The 20,940-nt window shown below is 56.7% G+C and overlaps 1 protein-coding gene across 2 annotated transcripts in view; it reads right to left on the bottom strand.

The window, feature by feature from the left end:
• Positions 1–1,880: 1,880 nt before the first annotated feature.
• NGEF (neuronal guanine nucleotide exchange factor) overlaps positions 1,881–20,940 on the bottom strand; it is a 96,250-nt gene continuing 77,190 nt past the window's right edge. For both annotated transcript variants that reach the window (XM_033112462.1, XM_033112463.1), the window contains 10 exons: positions 15,487–15,647; positions 14,178–14,330; positions 12,796–12,925; positions 9,883–9,957; positions 7,518–7,607; positions 6,399–6,562; positions 5,743–5,898; positions 4,985–5,064; positions 4,194–4,298; positions 1,881–2,836 (listed from right to left, as the gene is read on the bottom strand). In XM_033112462.1, the coding sequence (XP_032968353.1) occupies positions 2,646–2,836; positions 4,194–4,298; positions 4,985–5,064; positions 5,743–5,898; positions 6,399–6,562; positions 7,518–7,607; positions 9,883–9,957; positions 12,796–12,925; positions 14,178–14,330; positions 15,487–15,647 (1,305 nt within the window). In that variant the 3' untranslated portion in view covers positions 1,881–2,645. The remainder of the gene's footprint in view (positions 2,837–4,193; positions 4,299–4,984; positions 5,065–5,742; positions 5,899–6,398; positions 6,563–7,517; positions 7,608–9,882; positions 9,958–12,795; positions 12,926–14,177; positions 14,331–15,486; positions 15,648–20,940) is intronic.

The raw sequence follows: 20,940 nt of genomic DNA, 5'->3' as shown, positions 1-20,940 counted from the left end.
TTTTGGGGGAGAAGGGGCTAGGGCCCCATCTGCGGGCTTGGAGCCCCCACCCGTCCCCTAGGATTCCTGAGGACCCCTCTACCCTAGGGAGCCCCAGGAGCCGGACGAGCTGAGCCACGGGCCAGGTGCAGTCTGCTGGCTGGGCCCCTTACCCCACCCACTGCCTTAGGCGAGGGGAGGGGTGCCTTGGCTGGGGTGGAGCTGCAAGTAACCAGCTGCAAGCATCCTGGGAGCTTTAGGCCTGGGGCAGCCCCACGAAGACAGCTCATTTATTTAGAGAAAGAAAGAAAAGCCTTTTCAAGTTCAGCTCTCCTCACTTCAACTCTGGAAGCAGTGTGTGTGTGTGGCGGGGGGCCGGGGGAGGTGTTTGGGGTGGTGGGTGGTATTGAGTGAGGGATGAGGACCCACCCCCGGCTTGGCCCTGACCCTCCGACCTTGGTCTTGCTGTCTTCCACACAGGAATCCTAGCCTTTATAATTTAGAGAGAGAGTTAAAATAGTGGATGACCTGCTCTGGGGGCAGCAGGGAAGAAGGGCCTTTTGGAGTGAGGAGCAGAAGACCTGGAGGTGGGACTGTCTGCAAGCCCTGAGGTTAACACCATGGGCTCCAGGGAGATCCCTGGAGTGGGTGCTGGTGGCTGGTGGGGACTCGTCCTCCTTTTCCTCTTTTCCATCATTGTCTCAGCAACTATTTTGGCCTCTGGTTTCCCTGATCTCCTGGCCACACCTGTTCCTGTGAAGATTAGTTTTCTCCTGGAGACTCCAGATGAGCATGTGGTATCCACACACACTCTCCCCAAAACACATCATGGGTTACAAGTTTCTGCTTATAAAGGACTGTTATGAAACTGACCAGCTTTCATGTAACTGTTTAAATGATTTCATTTCACATCCCTCCAGTGGCCAAAGCCCTCCTTAGAGCAGATGATCCAAGGCAGCAAGCTGTTTCCCAGCTTAGAGAAAAAAAGCTGGACAAGGGCCGGGACCAATGGACAACCCCTCCCTCCACTTTGTCCCAAGCCTCCTCCCCCAGCAGCATGGGGCTCAGAAACCTTCCCTCTGCCCCATCCCTCACTCCTGGGGAATTCAGGTGCTGATACTCCCCCCAGAGGGGTGGGGGTTATAGTCCCAAAGAGCGTGTCCCTCAATGGGACCAGGGGTTCCTCCCCAGTTAAACGAACATGTTGCACGTGTGTGCATCTTCCAGGATTCATGCAATTCTCAAAGGGGCTGTGGTCTCAAGAACACCAAGAGCCATGGTATAGCCTGTGGGAAGGAAGAAGCTACAAAGTCCCGCTGGATCGAAACCTCATGCTTCGAATCAAAAGCCTGTTCTGGCGCAGAGGAAAGTGTGTCCTGGCAGAAAGACCGGACAGGCAGACAGGCCCATCCACACTCCAGGACAGACAGGTGGTAAAGGTGGGGTGGCTGTGAGGGCCAGCTGGGCTGGGGGAGGAGCTGTGCCTCTGGGTAAATGGTTGCTGCCTCCAAAGGTGGGAAGGTGGCCCAAGGCTAGTGACTGGCCAGGTAGGGAGCCCCAGCCCCATGCCTGGTGGTCAGATTCCCTGTGAGACCGCTCATACCTGTCCCACTGTGATCTTCTAAACCTGTGTTCTCATTTCCACTGTAGCAGGAGGGCGTCCCCAACTCCCTCAAACAGCCTTTTCTGTTTCTGGACTCCTTGAACAGGCAGAGGCCCAAATCTACTTCCATCCTGAGGCCCCGACTCTGGCTGTTCTCTCCTCCACTAGAGGTCTCCTCAGCCCTTCTTTCAGGATATACCTTCTCCACTGACCTTAAAGGGGGTTCCTTTCTGTCTGCCCAGAACCAAAACCTCAGTCCTGTGTGTAGCAAGGCAATAAAGAGTAGAACTTCACCTCCTTTATTTTATACATGATGCTTCTTTTAATGCAGCCAAAAATGATACTTGCTTTTCTTGGAACCATAACCAATACAGGATGCAGTGACCGATTCATTCCTTACAACACCTGGGCTCCTTAAGGGACCAGAAGACACAAGTTACATCTAGCCCATCAGGGACCCAGAGGCAGCATGGGCCCTCAGCCAAGCTCTGGTAGGCCTGCCATGAGGCAGGGCCTGGCCGTGCAGCCAGAAGCTGGCGGAGGTGGACAGAGACAGTTGGCCTCTCAGTCTTGTGAATTAGAGACCGAGGGCTGTTCATCAAGCTCATGGGGCAAAGGCAGTCCATCTGCACACCTGGCGGATTCTAATGGCTTCCAGGGCAGAGAAGGACACGTGCAGGGGGTCATGACAATCATCACCTTTGCACCTGCCCTCGGCCAGGGACACCCTGGGTCTGGGGCTTCCAGTGCCTGGGAAGGCCCCTGGAGCATGCCAGTCCCCTGCCACCCCCTCTAAGAGATAAGAGGGAGAGGAGGTATAATACTGTTTAAAATACACTTTCCCATTTACAAATGCATCAGAAGAAAGACGTGGGCACCCTTTTTCCAGTTTGTGAGCGAGGGGCTAAGACACATGAGCACTCACCACGTGGAAGGGATGAGGGGTGGGGGTGACTCCTGCACAAGGTCACCTTCCCCCCGCGGCCCTCCACCGTCCGTGGGTTTGCCTGCCAGGCCCTGCTCCCACCGGCCCACATCCCTCCACCAGGCTGGGAGCTGGGGGTCATTGCCGATTTCGGCTGCCCAACTTCCTGCGGTCCTTATTCTGGCTGCGCTGAGGGTCATCCATTTTGTGGACACGGAAACATTCCTTGAGGTTCTGGGACCGGATCTTGGGATTCAAGATTTCCTCAGTCATGTTGCTGGGGAACCAGCCTCTCTCCTGGTCGTGCAGACGCTCACCAAAGATCCACCCTGCACAGGGAGAGGATGGAGGTGGTCAGGAGATCCCACAGGAGCTCCAGTGAGCTTTCCTCCTGGTCAGGCTCCCATCTGTGCAGGGAGCATGAGAGGAGACGAAGGAGTCCAGTGGGCCTCTCCAGAGCCACCTGCTCTGCAACCCCCTGCTGGAGACCCTCCAATTGGGTCTGCCCTCCATATGCTGGGGAGGTGCCACCCTGAAACCACCCTAGGGAGCAGTGCATGTGCACATGGCCGTAATGGAACCAGTCACGTTCTGTGCCACAGTGTGTCCCACTTGGATTGACTTTGGAAAGTATACCTGAGCCTTCAGCAATCCTAGGAGACTAGAAGACCCCAAGGGCCGCCCCCCAAAGCAAGAGGTATCCAAGGGGCCAGTGGGGGTGGTGGCTGACTGGTGGTTACCCGGACTAGAATGCCACTGTCTCCCTCTTGTTGAGCACCCCTGTCTGAGCCTCCGCCTCTGGAGAGCTAGGTGGTCAGCTGAGGGCAGCCACCATGAACTGGCCGACACGAGCAGAAGCCCCGGCACTCTTTTCCTCCCCCCGAGATCACCCCGCAGCTGCGGGTCTCTGGGCAGGTCCCAGCACAGGGCAAGGACCTGGGGTGTGAAGGGCTGGGGCAGGCCCTCTGCAGGCCACGTGGGGGGGGGGGGTGCGGGGGGCATGACAGGTTGTTTGTATTCTGTGGGTGGGAGGGGCGGCTGGGGGCAGGAGACATGTTCTTCCAATGCTGGGTGAGCCCCTGGGATTTGGGACCAGCAGAAATGGCCTTCCAGCCAGGACCTCAAAGGGGAGGAGGGACTGGGGGATGAAGAGACCTCTGTGCAGTTTTGGGGATTCTGAGGAGGAGCAACTGATGTAGAAATAAGGGATCAATGTTTCAAAGGAGGGGCGTGAACCTGCTTGTTTGGCACCGATGTCATGGCCGTGGGTGGGTGGGAGCTGGGGGTGTCGGTGGCTTCGTGGGCCACACGGGGCTCCGACTGGAAGCCTGCTGCAAATGCAGGGTCTAGGGTCAAGGTGAAGGTGTTCCTGGCTCCTCCTACCTCTGTGATGGGTGGGCCAAGGCCAGGGCTGTCAGGGGAAGGCTTGGAACCAGCCGGCAGGCTCTTGGGCTGGGCCTGGTGCTAAGCGGGAGGTGGCCTCAGGCTCGGGGAGGAGAGCAGAGGCGCTGGGAGAAGTGCCCTCTGCTCTGAGGGAAAGCCAGGGAGGCCAGGATAGGCAGAACGGCGTAGGGGAGCAGAGACGTGCCAGGGCCTCCTCATGCTCAGGCCGGTGTGGGGCCGGGTGCAGAGCCCCGGGGAGTCCCCGGGGGCATGAGAGGAAGACACTCCCAGCTCCCGCCTCACCGTCTTCTGTCTTTTCCAGGATGTTCAGAATGTCTGCCAGCTCCAGCGTCAGCTCATCGGGCTGCTGGGCCACGTACGGGTGCACGCACTGGACCTGGGGGCAGTCTGAAGGGAGGGGAGGGAGGTGGCACATCCTCATCACGTGTCACCGCCCTGCGCCCACCCAGCAAACCCTGGACACCGCCTGGCAGTTAGCAGGGTTGGTGTTGCCTGTCCCACAGCAACTGAAAAGGGGTCATTTGACAGGGGGAGGGGCCTGGCTCGAAGAAAATGAGATTCAAATAGATAGGTGCTCGGAGAAAACAATACGTGGATTAAAAGAGTGAACAGGCCATGTGTGGAACTTCAGAAGGAACTTCTCAGCCCTGGGAGCAAATGTGGGGTGCTCGGGACTTGGTGAGTACTGTCACGATGGCAGCTTCCCTCAGGCAGCCAACATGCACTCTTTTATATTTTGTAAGGTTTTCAGACAACTGGCAACCCCAAAGAACACTGGCCATTCGCCTTCTGGGCCCAGATTCCTTGTGGTTTCATTGCAGCACCTGTCTCTTAAGACACAGGGACTTGTTCCTTCAGTAACCATTCAAATGTTTGCAGAACTCAGCACACTGACGTCCTCCATTGGGCACTAAGCTTGCAGCTGAAGTGGGCATCCCCGAGGCCAGCTGGGCCTCTGGAACGATGGGCTCGGGAAGCGTGGCCCTTTGGGAAGGAGTGCAGAGGGCACTTGCGGCTGATGCCACAGAGACCTGCCCTGCCCAGAGACGGCCTTGTCCCAGAGGAACACTTACCCAGCAGCCGGGATGTGAAGGAAACAAACTTGGTTCTCCGGTTGGGGGCCAGTGAGGTCATCCAGCGCTTCATCTCACTCCTGGGACAGAGAAGGGGACAAAAGCCCCAACCAAAGAGCACATGAGGCATCGTGCCCAGTGTCCAGCAAGCTGGGCAGCTCACAGGGTGCCCAGCAGCCAGCAGAGAGTCTCGGGAGCCCTACAGAATCTCCCTGTGCCCTTTAAAAAACCAGGTGGTGAAGGTGAGCACTCCACAACACCTCAAAGTTAACCCACGAAAGAGCGCTCAGCAGCCAGCTGCCCTGAAGCCACAGTCTGTCGGAAGTGTCAGCTAGGGCAGGCCGACTTCATTCCTGCCCCAGGAGGGGGGAACTGGCCCGAGATGGGCCGTCTGGGGGACGGAGGGGGACTGGGCACCACCACACTGATCTTGGCTGTCCCTCGCAGAGCCCTGGGGCTGCAGGGCAGGTGGCCTGGCTGCTCAGAGAGGTGACCAGATAGACGACAGTGGTTCACTGGTCAGCCTGGTCCAAGGGTTCTATAACATCTCATCAAAACAGAGGGCCCACCCAGAGTCTGAGGCCCCGAGGGACACACATGTCCACCCACACACAATGGTCCCACAACCTGACACTAACCCCAGACAGAAGCCCTGTGGGGAAGCACGGGAGCCAGGCAGCCTGTGCACTGAGCCTGGAGCCTTGTTCCACCTGGGAAGGTGACACGAAGGGGTGGGTGGGGTGGCACTGGGCACTCACTGAGAGGACGCCTTCAGCATGTAGGTGGCCTCCCGGTCGTCGGAGTTCTCCAGCAGCCGCAGGATGAACACGTTGGCCAGCGTCTGGCCCTGGTCCTCCAGTTCCTCTACGCGGAGCAGGCCCCGTGGGGCCGAGTCAAACACCTGGTACTTGTCTCTGGGGACCGAGGGTGGCAGGGTGGGCATGTCGGTCTTGAGGAGGCCTGGGGGTCCCAGCAAAGCCCTCGCCCTGGCCAGCCAGCAGGGCCAGCCCCACTACTGCCACTCCTCACCTCCTTCCAGACGGCCGCCCCCCTCGAATGCCTGTCCCCCTCACCCCAGGCTGCCCCTTCCCATGTTGTGGATGGTGGACCAGGGGTCAGCACTGACCACAGCAGCCGCCCTGCTGAGCTCTCACTGCGTGTCAGACGCTGAGCTGGCCTCTCCATATTCCCCACTTGACAGGAGGGGAAACTGAGGCCAGGGGGTTTAAATAAACTTGCCCAAAGGCCCAAGGCTGGATAAGAGAGGAGCTGAACTTAAACCTGAGTCAAAGCCTGGGCTCCATCCAGCCATGTGGCTGGCCTCCCCAGGCCACAGCGAACCCCGCCCTGCCCACACTGTGCCCCCTGCAGCATGGTCACCCCCAGAGCGCCAGGCAGTGCCCGGCCAGCTCACCCAGGGACCTGCCGGCAGATCACCAGCAGGTCGTTGAAGAGGAAGAGGTAAATTTCCTGGAAGAGCTTCTTGGTCCGCAGGGTTCGGGACGTCTTGGGGCCTGACATCTGCTGCAGCCCGCCCTGCTTCAGCAGCCAGCGGGAGTGGGAGATGATGGGCACCGACTGCAAGGGGGCGGGGTCAGGACAGCGTGCCCCCGCGCCGCCCCGAGGCTCCCCGGTGCCCTCACTGGAGCAATAACCGTGAGTGACAGCAGGCGGGGGCTATTCTGGGAGGAAGGGGGGCCCAGGCCCACGTGGGAGGGCAGCGCGTGCGTGTGTGGTTCTGTACGTGTTTGAGCCTGCGTGTGCGGTCCTGTATTACCTGTTGCATATGTATCCGCGTGTGCTTCTAGGTGTGTGGTGGGCTCGTCTACGTGTACAGCATCTGTACACGTGTGAGTGCACGCACGTGTGGGCACCTGTGTGTGTGTCATCGCCACTCCACCAGGCTCAGCCTGTGCGATGCAGAATCAGACGAGAGGCCAAGTTCATGGGGGAGAGGTGACAACTGGGCCGTGTGAGGTCCCGCCATGTGGCTCAGGGGTAGGCTTGGGGCCCCTGGCAGTCAGCCGGCAAGGGGAGCTCTGTGGGGGCCCAGAAGGCCACGTCTGCCTCCTCGACTGGGACTCAGCTCCCACACCCAGCAAGACCTCAGAGACCCCTGGGGGGCACTGTGGCCTCATGTGCCTGTCACCAGAAACCCAGGTCCTCCGGCCCTCGGCTCACTAATGCCTGAAGCTCTACACAAAGGTGCAGGAGAAGGTTGGTAACTTCAAATCTCCCAGCTTTAAGACTCCCTGGGCTGGTCCCTGCCACGTACTCACTGTAAATACACAGCCAGTAAATGAGCCGATGGCTGTGCGGTCCCTGTCCACCTTCTCTCAGAAGCCAGTCTAGGCCAGTGTGATGGCCTGGTGACTGGGGGACACCCGGGGGCCCTCCAGCCAGGGGTCAGGGAAGGCCTCGGGGAGGTGACCCTGCTCTGAGACCCCAGGGTGGCCATTCGGGGAGCCTGGCCAGTGACCAACACCCCAGGAAACCGGGCTGGGTCGGGCACACGCACATGGTGCAAGCTTACCTTGATCTTGAACTCCATCTTCTTCTGAATGCTGATCATTTGCTCCGTGCGGCTCATTTTCCTGACGCCCTCGTTGCATGCTTTTACCACCTGGGACAAGAACGAGGACACATCAGGCCACCTGTAGCCAGCTGTGCCCAGCCACTTCCTTCTGCCCACACAGGTCCCAGAGAGCTGAACCACCACCGTGATCAGACATTGTGCCCACAGCTGAGACTGACCGTCCAGTCTCTATCGGGCTGGTGCTCCTTGCTGTAGCACCTTCTGGAACAAAGGCATAGCGGGAAAACCTGTCAGGCTGTTAGTTATGGCTCTCAGTTCTGGTGGAGAAGGTAGTGCCTTGTCCTTGGTAGGAAGTAAACTCCAGACCACGTGTAAACTGAGGCCCGACCCCTCACATCACCCAGAAAGCAAACTTCAACAATGAGATGTCCTTTCTCATCTGTCAGGCTGGAAAAGACAGGCTGACAAGGCGCCAGGCTGGCAAGGTGTGGGGAAGGTCCCTCACCTTCCTGGGACGCGACCCAAGTACCAAGACGTCTAATAAAACCGCATTTCCCGGGACATCTGAGGACGGTATTCCACCCTGGATCACGGGTGTCTGGAACAGAGCCTGGCACCCAGCAGGCACTCGGTATTTGTGAACGAGGATGGTGCCCAAAGACGTGTAGACTAGGGTGTTCCCTGCAGTGTTGTTCAGAATGAGAAAAGCTGGCATCGACCTACATGTCCATCAACTGGTATTCACTGGGATAAACCTATCCATATAATCGAGCGCTCTGAAGTCATTAAAAATTGCAATAACTTTACATGCCCTAACATGGAGAGTAAAGCCGTTTTTGCAGAGAAGACAGCTGTGTGTGCAGGTGACTGGAAAGAGGTCTGCAGGGCATGCACCAGCATGTCAGCAGGGAGGTGTGGGATAACCTGTGGGATTGCTACCATCTTCTCTTTACTTATGAGCACGTTCTGATTTTTTTGTATTGGGCATCAATTTCTTTATAAATCAGAAAAAAAACTTTTATAAAAAAAAGGAGTCTGTGAGAAATAGGCGTATACCTTTCATCACAAGGAAAAGAAGAGAGATGACAGCAGAAAATAAGAAACAGAAAATGCTTGCTCACTGCAGGGCGACCCCTTGGGGCATGTGGGCCTTTCACAGGCCTTGGTGGTCACTGGACTCACCTTCTGTGACCCAGTGTGGCCAGCTGCCCGGTGGGGGCCAGAATGAACTCCCATCCATGGAACTCCCATCCCATGTAAGTTCTAGGGCTGAGAAGAGGGCCCCGAAAGACGCTGCCTGACTCATAGGTCATAGACTCTCCCTGACCAGCCTGCTCGAGGCTCCATCCTTTACCCCCCTAGGCTGGGAGGAGTCCATTGTTTTCCCTAATATTCAAAGGGTGCAAATGCCAGAGGATTTTGGTGGCCAACCAGTGTGAGTAAGGGACACGAGGAGAAGACCAGGGGTGCAATAGCTGCATTACGTTCAGAAGTCCTTGTGGCTCAACGTGGCTTAGAACCAGCATCAGACGCCCACTGAGGCTAGAATTTCGCTAAGCTATTGCCACTGGTAGAAGAAGTGGCGAGGACTTCCCAACCCCCACTCTCTCGTCCACTGCGGGGTCAGTAGCATGGCAGAGCGGCCCCTGCGCAGCTGCCAAGAAGTGGCTCGCAGCTTCAGCTGCCACCAGGAGCCGAACACGAGTCAGCACTTTAAGACAAGAAGGATCCACGTTAGCCGAGCCCGTGCAAATGGATCCATTTACTGACCCCTCCCACACAACTACTCGCAACTGCCGGGAGGACCCGCTTCTCTCTGAGCATCAGGAGCAGAGGTGGGCTCTCCACTCTTGGGCAGGAAAAGCCCAGGCCTTGGCAGGGCCAGTGAGTCCTGTTGCAGAGATGGGAAACAGCCTGAGGGATGGGAGAAGGTGTGGAGGCCGGGGCTTGGGGCCGAGCTACATCAGGGCTCGAGCGCCAGACCAGCCTCTGCGCGAGTGACAGGCGGGATGCTCTGGAAAAAGACCAGGACAGCGTGGGCTCCCGACGTGCAGGCAGCTGATGAGAGACCGGGCGAAGGGGGGGCAGCGGAAGTCAAGGTGGGTAAAGACTGCCGGCCACTGCCTCGTCCCCTCAGGGTCACATCCACAGTTGTGGTGGAGAAAGGAGACATGCCGCTGTGCTGGGGCCACACCTGACCTGGTGTTCGGCCCCACTGATGTCTCTGGATTGCGGCAGCAAATGTGTAGCTGCATTTGCCTTTTCCAAAGACACACTGACACGCGAGGGAGCAGGGCTGGGAAGCTGCGTCCAGATGAGGGAACAGCTTACTGGGAAATGCAGGCAGAGGAAGCCCACTCACCAGTTCCAGCTCTTTGTGGGCGTCCAAGGCGGTGCATTCATGCTCGGACCTTTCCTCCACTCTCTTCAGGATGTTCTGAGCACAAGGAAAGTCTGCATTAACTTTCACAGGCCCTGCCTCCCCGGCCCGCCCCCTGCAAAGCGACCTCCCTGCTGCACTGGTCCAAACAGCCTTGTTTTGCTGCGACAGCCACTACAAAGAGCCCTACCAGGTGACAAGGGAGGCAGGAGGACAGGCTCAGCTGGGCTGAGGGCCAAGCATCCTGACCCAAGCTTTGCCCGGTTCTAAACTGGTAACTCACGGCAGACTGCTGTGTGGGCAGATTAACCGAGGGCCTTGCCGGGGCCGCAATCTCACTGGACAGCAACGGTCAGAGCAAAGCAGGCGACCCGCGCTGGCGGAGGGGCTGGGCCAGCCCTGTCCTCACAGGGGGCTCACTGCAGGTAGCCCAGGCTCCCTCTCCTCTCCTCTGGGATTGTCATCTAAGCCAAGTCACCACCATTAACCCCAAGGCCTCACTAACTTTGGTCTTATTGATCAAGTATCTTTTTTCCTAATTGTTATATTTTCTTGAGTTATCAAAAAACGATGCTCACATTGCCTTCACTTCTAAATGACAATTTCCTGTGTTGCTCTCCAAAATGCATAATTTCTGTCTCCCAGTCCCCGCCGTGCCCAGATTTTTGGATCTGCTCTTGTCCGCTGAGGAGGTCTGGGTGCGTCTGAGCCGCCCCACACGACGGCTGCCCGAACACCGCTGCTGACCACCCAGCCACCTCAGACACCTGGATCACGGGCATGTCTTTTCCCTCTTCACACAATGCTCAGCCTCTGCCCTGAGTGCGACCAGACCTGGATCACTGCCAACTCTGACGTCTTTCAGCAGCACGTCTCCAGCCGCCTCTGTGTGGTTACCTGCCCAGCCTCTGCTGGCAGCCAAGCCAGAGACCTGTCCTCCCAGATGCCTCCTCCCCGCCGTTCGCCAACATGAGGCCACCAAATCCTATCATTAATGGTCCCCCTACTCCCAAATCAGCATGGTTCAGGCTCCACCTTTTCTCATTGGAATAACACTCCCATCTAACCAGTTCCTGCTCGTGGCCTCAAACAGGATGGCCTGGTGCACGTGACCTTCGCACTCCTCTCTAGGAGCCCCCGCTCCATACCCTGCCTTCTGTAGTGACTGGCGGTTCTGCCTGGAATGCCCCCCAACCCCCCGCACCCCTGAAACACGCTTCTCTGACACCCCGCTCCACCTCCATTCCACCGTCGTCCTCAAGACAACGCTAACGTAAGTCTTGAGCTTAGTTTTGTTGGCTTTCGTCGTATAAAAGTTAAGATTTTATATATCATATATGTTCTTTCCCATAAAATTTCTTAATTTTTTTTTCTCTTCCTAATTAGGAAATGTTACCATCTTCTGCTCAGTTTTTCCAAGTTAAAAACACCCAGACGCACGCCTTCACTCCGCAGTGTCCTGATGTGGGTCTGTCCTCGCTGTTCTCCGGAAGCGTTATCGCCCGCTCCCCGGGCACTGCTGCTGTGACTCAGGTTTCTTTAGTTTCCAGCCTCTGAGCCCTTCCTCCCCGGGCTCCTCCTCTCCTCTTTGATACCCTTCTCCTGTGGAGCTAGTAGCCATGGAGTCTACTTTGGTCTGACCTCTGACTGCCCCTCACTGTGGCTTACAGGTCACCATCTCAGCTTGTTTTCTCCCCACCCCCACCCCCCAGCTGTGGCCAGATCCACACCATCCACTTCATCTGCCAGAGGCCAGTGGTTTCCCTGTGCACAGCAGCATGCAGCAGGCACAGGGGTCTCCAGCCGTCTTGCCGGGAGCCTGACTCCTTGGAGACCCCCTTTCAGGAGACTCATCCTCTCCAGGCCTCCCAGGCTCTGGCTCTCTTGGTCTTCCTCCTCCTGCATCCTTGTTCCCTCTGGGGCACGGTGTGTCCCAGGACTAGGTCTCCAGACCCATTTGTCTCCTTTCTTGGCGGTCTCTTCTATTAAATGCCACCCTGTCCCAACTTCTCCCTTTGACCCTAAACTTGGATGTTCAGCTGCTCAAAGTCATCTCAACCTCAGCCAGTTCAACACCGACCCAGACTGCTCCCCACACTGCCTTCCCCACCTCGGGGAGCGGCACCATCACCCACGCTCAAAATCCAAGATCCGTCTTCTCCCTCTTATTCCACAGGGGCAAGTCCTCCCGAGGCACTGGTTTCCCTCCGGGACCCCCCACCCCCACCACCGGCCAAGCCATCCTTCTTTCTCGAATCACTTCCTTATCCTTTCTCCCATTTCCACTCTTGCCCTTCTCCCCATCCATCGCTCTCCACGGGGCAGCCACTGTGTGCTCTCACAAATGTCACTCGATTGGGTGACTCCCCGCCACACTGAGGATGGAGCCCAATGTCTTCTGTGGCCCCGGCTGGCCCTGCCCACATCTCCACACTCCCTCCCATCGTGTTCCCTAGCTCACCTCTGGCCTCTCTGTCTGCGAACCTTGTGGCTCCGGGGCTTTTGCACAAGCAGTTCTGTCACCTGAACCGTGGCTCCACCCTGGCCACCAAGTCTCAGCTTAAATGTCACTCATCTGAGACTCCTTCCTGGTCCCCAGCTGGCAGTGACCAGGAAGTCCATCCCTATCATGTTACCCCTGTTTCTTTGTCTTCACGGCCATGACCACTTCCTGGTTGTCTATGTTTGCCACCTCCCCACCCCTCCCCGAATGTGGTTCCCCAGGAGCAGGGACTGAGTCCACTGCTGCTTGGCACACAGCAGGAGCTTAATTAGGATTTGCGGAACAAATGGACTTTCTAGAAAGCCAGCAGGGAACCGAATGTCCGAAGGAAATGGCCTTCCGCCACAGAAATACACATAAACCCCGTCCGCCTGTGCGGGGAGAGGCAGTACCTGAACCAACAGCTTGAGGCGCGTGATCCTCTGGAAAGGCAGGATGAGGAAGGAGGAGAGGGGCAGCCCCTTGCACTTGGGGTCCAGTTCCAGCTGCGCAATCAGCTCTCGAAAGGCTGCCTTCTCCTGGCTGGGGACACAGACACAAGAGTCAGTCTCTGGCACACAGGAGGCGTCCATCGGAGCCACTTCCTCACCACCCACAGCCTTGTAGGAACCAGACAGCCCACGGGCACCAAAACCACATCGATTCATTTATTTCTCTTCTTTTATGGAAAATAAACTGTTCATGTACGAGTCAAATGACAATGGTAGCTTCACATGCCTGGCCTATGGAAACTTGGCGGAATATGCTGTGTGTGGGAGGGCAAGCATTCTTTGTGTGGCCAACCCTCTGAATCAGACGCACAGTTCGATGATTTCCCCAGCAGGAACCCGCGACAAGGTAAACCCACGAATGACAGGAAGAGGCAGTAGCAGCTGGAGGCAACTGCCGGGGTAACTGCGCGATTCCTGCCAGGTGGGGGGCATCTGCAGACAGTGGGAGGGTCCACTGCTGACGAGGGCTCCCCAGAACTGCCACCGGAGATGAGATGCAGCAGGGACAACAGCACTGCCTGTCCTCGGGCCCAGACCGTCTGCACTCATGGGCCACCCCAGTGTACCCTGGGGCACTGCGATATCTAGATTCCTGTCTCCTGTATACTCGTCTTCTCAACGCTCGTCCTCAGAGCTGGCTTCTGGATTCCCTCCAATCCCAATTTCCAACCCCAAATGTAAAACACCCAACCCCCCGAATACTCAAGCTTTAAAACATCCACAGAGGATGACACGGTTTGATGGAAAGGCCCAGTGAAATGGAACGATTAGATGTCACTGTTCGGAAAGCTCTGGAAACTCCCCAGTCGAGGTAGGAACACATCACTGGTTACACTGTCATAAAGCCCAGCACAGAAAGGCAAAGGATTCGAAAGAGGCAAGTTGACTGAAAAATTATCTCATCAACCAAAACCCTGAGAAAGTTTACGAAATGGGCAGATTAGCAAGAAATTCAAGGGTGTTGCTGGGTAATCACCAAAAAGATATCCTTTCGCCCATCCCTGCCTTTGCCTCTAGTTCAAATCACTTTCCTGACGTCTTGGGCCTGGAGTTGTCCTCTTGGCCTCAAACTCCCTTTTCTAAACCTCACAGAGCTCTGCATGGCCGCTCTGGGCAGAGGTGCAGAGGGCGCCATGGCTGACCATCTTGGGCTCAATGTTTCTCTAGTGACACCGAGCCCCTGGGACATGCCGGGCTTGGATACTGTCTTGGAAAAGCGAAAGGTCCAAGGAGCGCAGCTCCGTGCCCACGTGACAGGAGTGGCCCGAGCCTGCCACACTCACAGCAACTGCTTGTAGGTCCTCTCCTGGTAGGTCTGGTTGCTGACGTAGGTGATGTACACGGAGAAGTGGTTGGCCGCGTAATGGTACACGATGTCACACACGTCCGAGATGACGATGTTCTCTTCCATCCGGTGCTCCAGCTCCAGGAGGAACCTGCAGGACGCCGTGGCTGGGTCAAGGATGCCTGGGTGGAGACTCAGGCCCTGTCTCCACCAGCCGCTTCCACTTGGACCCACCGACACATGACAGGATGACATCCGAGCACGGTGGCAGATTTGGTCACATCGATTATTGTTCAGGTTTTTAGGTGGCAATAGCATTAGGAGTATTTTTGAGAGAGAGAACGAGAGAGAGAGAGACACCTTCTCTCTTTTAGATCCACACTGATGGGTTTACAGGTGAAATGAAATGATGATGGGGATTTGCTGAAACTAGATGCCGAAGCTTAGGCTTGCTATACTGGTGTCTCTATTCTGCAGATTTGGAATTATTCCTAATAAAATATAAATAAGTACATAAATAAATAAAAAGACACTCCTCCTTCTAGAGAGGGTGAAGTGGCAGAGGCCAGCGGGGTCTCACAGCTGCTCTGATCTCAGGTGCTCTCACCCTCCCGAGCCCACTGCAAATGGAAAGGTGGGGTGACAGTGTGGGGGACGGCCCTGTTTGGGGGGGTCCACAGAGAGCCAGCAGCTCTGCCACCTCTCAATTTCACATCTGAACACTCAGGGTCGGACCAGATGGTCCAGAAGCTGAGTTTGGCACTTTTAACTGCAATATCCCGTGGCCTACAGTGAACGTGGTAAATGATGTTTCATCCTGACACTGTGATTGGAGTTCACTCCTTCTTTGCAAGAATCAACGAATTCTGATAGCCACCTGCACACACTGTGGCAAACACCACCCAATGGAGGAGAGGAAGCATCAGCGGAGGGCTGTGCTCTGCACCGGCCCTCAGAGGGGCTCAGGGCCCTGCACGCACCATGCCAGGGCTTCACCACGTCAGGATAAACAACAGTTTATGCGGCCGCCCCTGCCGGTCGTGACAGTCCACCTTACACACCTGCCTGACGAGCGGATGGCACGGAGCACTTATGCTGATGGGAAGGGACCTGCAATCACGTCCAGGGGGCTGTGACTGGCCACCCTGCTGGGAGGGGTGGTGGGCCTCTGGGTTTACACCTTATTATAGAAAATTCCACCCAAGTGGAGAAGCCCGCGTGGCGAGCACTCGCCACCTCCTTCAGCCGGGCCCCAGGCGAGAAGAGTTGGGAAGCCAGGCCCCCCAGGACCCGAGAAGGGGGCTCACCGCTCGCTGACGGCCATGACGTCTAGGACGTTGGAGAAGAGGATGTGCGCCTCGGACGGGTGCAGGATCTTCTTCAGCCGCTCGTTCTCCACGAAGTGGGACACCAGCAGGCTCAGGCTTTTGTAGTAGGAGGCCTCGGAAGTGACCAGCTCGAACATGGCCTGCGTCCAGACACCGGGTAGAGCAGACAAGAGGAGACCATGGTTAGCACCAAGGACTCGCCCCCAGGAGGGCGCCGGCCCGTTCTCAGACAGGGACGCAGTGAGGCTTGGTGGGACTCTTAACAGTAATTAAAAAGGAAGCTGACGCTGAGGTTGTGTGGAAGACGGTGGCAAAGTGACCCTCTGCATGAAAGGCTCAGCAGCCAACCCTAGAGAGAGTGCTCTCATGGCCTGCTACAGTGAAAACTGGAGACAACCTCGTGTCCAAAACATGGAACAAGGTAGCAACGCCAGAGGTTGGCCATACGTCGCAGCCCCGGCGGCTGCTAAGGGTGACAGGTCCTGGCACGCGGGCTGGACCATCAGTGCTAGGGGGACTCCCACGCTTCCATGCCCAGAAAGATGTCTGGAAGGAAACAGGCCACCGTGTCAACCACAGGTACGGGGCAAGGGGGTGGAATTCAGGGGTGACTTTTCCTCTTTCCTCTTTGCCCTGAAAACTGAAAAGAAACGAGAACAGATTATTTCTTTCATGGTCTGCTTTTATAATGTGATTGATAAAGCAATTTTCATTTTGCAAAACAGAGAAAGAAATCCACAGTCAGATGAACTTTTTGGAGTACCGTGACTTTGTTTCATGACGATTACCTAATTAGTGAGCCTGTGAACAACAAAACTCAGCGAAGCTCTGTTCTCTCAAGTGTCGCTCTACCAAGTGCTGGCAGTCGAGCCTGGCTCCCCACTCTCCTCACTCACAAGCCAACCCAGCGACCCTGCCCGAGGCCAGCCTGAGTCCATCCTCACCTTCGCCCTCACCCTCTGCTGTTCCTCGACCTTGGGGATTCAGGTCCCACGGTGGCTGCCCAAAAGGGACAGCAAGGTGGGGTGAATTGTGCCCGGCCCCTGAAAGCAGTGCCCACGCCTGGCGCCTGTGAATGTGACCGCATTTGGAAAAAGGGTCTTTGCAGATGTAGTGAAGTGTGTCAAGGTGAGGAGAGCAAGCTGGACTGAGGGTTCAATCCAATGACAAAGGTCTCACAGAATCCTCACAGATCCCCCAGGAAAGACAAAAACAGAAGCTCCCGTTTTACCAAAAGAAAACAGGACGTAGAGGTAAAGTAACGCTCCCCAAGTCATACTGCTGGCTGGTGGAAGAGCAGAGATTCACCCAAGGTTTTTCTGAGTTCGAGCTCAGCCACGACCCTACCCTGCAGTGTCAGACCGCCGGCAAAGTGTGGCCAGCCAAGCAGCCACTCTGAGGCTGCCACGCAAAGCTGGACCAACAGCCAACATGGCAAAGCACTTTAAAATAAGTGACATATCGGAAAGTGGGGGCACTCCGTAGCATGAACCTGCTCTGCAACAGCGAGAAATCGCTCGAGGAGGGGCCGCCAATTACAGACCCTGGGCCACCAGCAACCACGAAAGACACCACCCCACCTGGGCCCCTGGGGTCTGCCTCAGACGTGAGACAGGGCAGTGTGGTGAGAAGCTGCCATGAGCCCGTGGCCTCTCTGTGACGGCCCACATCACAGCCGCGTGGTCCCCTTACAGACACGAAGCCATGGAAAGGACAGCACACTGGTCTCTCCAACGGCAGAGCTGCACCCCAGCACTGAACGAGGACCCACCCCTGTTCTGCCTCCACCAGGTGTCCCCCACCTTCTCACTCCCTCACGCCCTGCTCGGCAAGACTGAGGTTACGAGGGGCAGGACGTTCCCCAGAAGCTTCTCTGGTACCGATGCTGAAATCAAGTCACTTTCCTGCTGCGGAATTTAAGTTTCTTAAGAAAATGTCAAGTCATTACAGCTCATAAGTTCTAAGCAAATAGAACTAAAAAACCCAAAATACCCCAAAACTGATGTGGATGAGTGTCACCAAGAGAGGAAAAGAACACCGGGCCCCCGAATGCAGCCCCAGAGAGAAAGTGTCCTTGAAGGAGCCTGGGAGGGACACCTGGGACTGTACATGGAAACGCCGTCCTGGCTCAGGGCACCCCGGTCCTTGAGCCGATGGCATCCTGGTCCCGATCCCGGAGGACAAAGGGTCAGGGGGCAGCTGGGCAGAGGCAGGCGGCCTTTCAGCCGCTGACACGCAGAGGGCGCGGACTGCATCCCTGCTGACTGGTACTGGCTGAGCCCGTCCACACCACCCACCCCCTCTTTCTGTTTGTGGGCAATTAGTCATCTGTGAATTTTAGTCTTCCAGGATGTCGGTCTTCATTGCACACGTCAAACTATTTGCCGCATCAATATGGTGTCTTTTCCTTATCAGTATTATGTTTACTCTCAGTCATTCAAGCCTCTGCACAGCAGTGTGGAGCTGACAGGGATCCAGGCCCTGCTCGTTCTCCATTCACTCATTCATTCATTCACTCATTCATTCATTTAGTCCACAGATGTTTACCAAGCACTGGCCTAGGCACCAGGCATTCAATGCTGAATACGGCGAACTGTAAGCGGCAGCCGGAGCCACATCCCACGGGAGTGGAGACAAGGCAGATGGGAGGATAACACCCCAGGGCAGGGGACAGAGACGCCATGGAGCAGAGGTGCGTGTGAGCGTGTATGTGTGTGCGTGTGAGTGTATGTGTGTGTATGTGAGTGTGTGTGTGTGTGTGTGTGTGTGTGCTACTACAGGGAGTCCCCCCTGATAAACCAGCACCTGCATCCCCACCCACAGCGCCCCGCGTCCCCACCATCGGGGCTCACACAGGGCCGCTGTCTCGGGAGCACTCAGGGAGACTGAGCGGAAGTTTATGAAGCACGGCTCGGTCTCCCAGGGGCGCTCTGAGCGCCTGACTGTTCCATTTGACACCTGCCAATAATCACGTTCCTCCTCCTGATTTTCCATCTGTGCCACGACTAAGCCCACTGCAGCCTGGACTCCTGGTGAAGGGTGACATCCTCGGTGTGAATGGCTCCCAGGTCAACTCTGGATGTTTCAGAGGGGCCAGTCCAGGCTTTGCCGTCGGCGAGGGCTGTGACGGGCCTGGCGTCCCCCACGGGCAGCGGAGCAGCAGTGTAGCCAAGGCTTTGGCCTTGGAGTTAGCCAGACCTCTGTCGTGAGAACCGCTTCATCCTGCTAAGCCTCGGTTTCCGTATGTGCAAAATTGGAACAGTCCCCAGGAGAAGGCGCTCGGCCTAGAGCCGGCCCATCTCCAAACACCGGCAGACGGCAGACGTCTGGGGTCATTATCGATCCGGCCTCTGGGCATTGTCCTCACAGACTGTGCTTCATGGACGGTGCCCTGGCTAGAGGGATAGAGGTGGGCTTGTCTCAGGAGGTGACAGTGAGGCTGATTCCAAACTAAGACCAGAAAGCCCATTCCTGGCACGGGCTCAGGGCTTGGGGAGGAGGTGGAGAGCAGGGCCGGTGGGGCTAGCAACGGGCTCCCATTCACATTGAGTCCATCCCCTCCGACAGCCGCTCAGCCGAGTGGGCCAGAGCCACACAGCTTTGTTTTCACAAGTCTGCGGAGGGCTGCTGCTCCTGGACTCTGAACGTGTTCTCATGCTTCCCAACCTGGCGTGTGGACCAGAAGCCATGCCCATCTCCCCACCGGCCTCCCTCGCCAAGCTCAGGAAGCACTGGAACATATTTTTCTCAGTAAATTTAGATTTTCCTCCAAAAGAAGGAAACAACACATCCGAGGAATCACTGGCACTCCAGCTGGGACCATCACCGTGCAGTGTCTCAGATGAGCTGTGGGTTTAGCTTCAGCTGGTGAGTGTCTCCCCCTCCTTGGGGAGTCCAGACTTCTGAGACTTCAGACCCCAGGTCAGCACCACACCTGCTGCATGGAAGACACCCTACAGACACGCAGAGCCAGGAACCCCCCTAATGCAGGACGGGCCACGGGGGTTTCTTGGGGTTCAGGGACCTCAGGTGGTCTCGGGGCTGGAGTGGCCCAGAGCTAGGCCTTCCTGGACCACCCTGTCTGAGCAATGCATTTGAAGAAACAAAGGAGACCCTGACCCATCAGCAAGGGGGGCAAAAGAGGAAGCAGGGCCACCAGGACCAGTCCAGGGGAAACACCGCCTGCCTCTGTCCTATGGAACAATCCTAAGCAGTCCTATGGAACACGGCACTGCTCCTGAAGCACTCTGTACCGACCCGGAGTTTCCTGTGATTGACACCATTCACTTGTGTTGTATGTCACTGTGCGACATGGGTCCTCACTGTCCGGCCCGGCAAACTCCCCCGACCCGCTCTCCACATGCGCCCCACGGCCCCACTGGTATCAGTGCCAGCAAAGCTCAAGGCTGCACAGCTCTCTCCCTCGCTCCTTACTTTCACTGCCTCCTTCTTGTAGTTCTGGGTTCTCTGGGGACCCCTGCGAGGTGCTTTATATTCTGATACGGTTCCCGGCTTCCCCCGACCTCGGCGCTAATGGCTCACCCGGTCTTTGATGCTGTCACCTCTCCTTTATTAGGATGCTGTGTGCAGGGCTGACGGAGAACTGAAGCTGCACGTCACCTCTCCCCACTGTTGTCATCTGGTGTGTCATCAGCACAGCACCCCACACCCCCACGGTCCCAGGGAGGCCCTGTGACCTCCACCTGAGCCCCAGGCTCGTCCCAGGACCAAGTGTCCTCAGTGGGTCTGAGCTCCCATCTGAGCGGATGAATGGAACAGATCTCAGGTAACCCGTGCTTCCCCCGTCATAGACTGAATTGTGCCCCCCAAAGTCATATGTTGAAGCCCTGACCCCTAACGTGACTGCATGTGCAGATGGGGCCTTTGAAGAGGTAATTAAGGTTACATGAGATCATAAGGGTGGGGCCCTGATCCACTGTGACTGGTGTCCTCGTAAGAAGAGGAAATAATACGAGAGATGTGCACACTGAGGAGAGGCCATGTGAGGACACAATGAGAAGGTGGTCTCACCAGACACCCACTCTGCTGGCACCTTAGTCTCGGACTTCCGGCTTCCAGAGCTGTGACAAAGAATGTCTGTCTGAGGCATTCTGTCATGGCAGCCAGAGCACCACCTGAATTCCCACCCAGCTCCAAGAACTGTCCCCCTACAGCCTCTGGACCAGACATGAGTCCACGCTGCCTCCACGACCCATCTGACCAGATCACGGACTGGAGGGTGACCCAGGGCGTCCCTCCTGACACGGGACACACACCTGTCAGGGAACCAGGCAAAGTCGGACATTATTCCAAGTTGCCGTAAAGGAGGTCCACGACCAGAGTCCAGAGGAACGAGACGTTCTCGCCGTGGCCCCTGTATCACTGGGGAGGCTCGGACCAGACTGACGACCATTCACAGATATTCTGTAAAAC

The sequence above is a fragment of the Rhinolophus ferrumequinum genome, chromosome 8, assembly GCF_004115265.2.
Source record: "Rhinolophus ferrumequinum isolate MPI-CBG mRhiFer1 chromosome 8, mRhiFer1_v1.p, whole genome shotgun sequence".
In the NCBI taxonomy this organism is placed as follows: domain Eukaryota; kingdom Metazoa; phylum Chordata; class Mammalia; order Chiroptera; family Rhinolophidae; genus Rhinolophus; species Rhinolophus ferrumequinum.
This window is presented reverse-complemented; position numbering and strand designations above follow the sequence as displayed.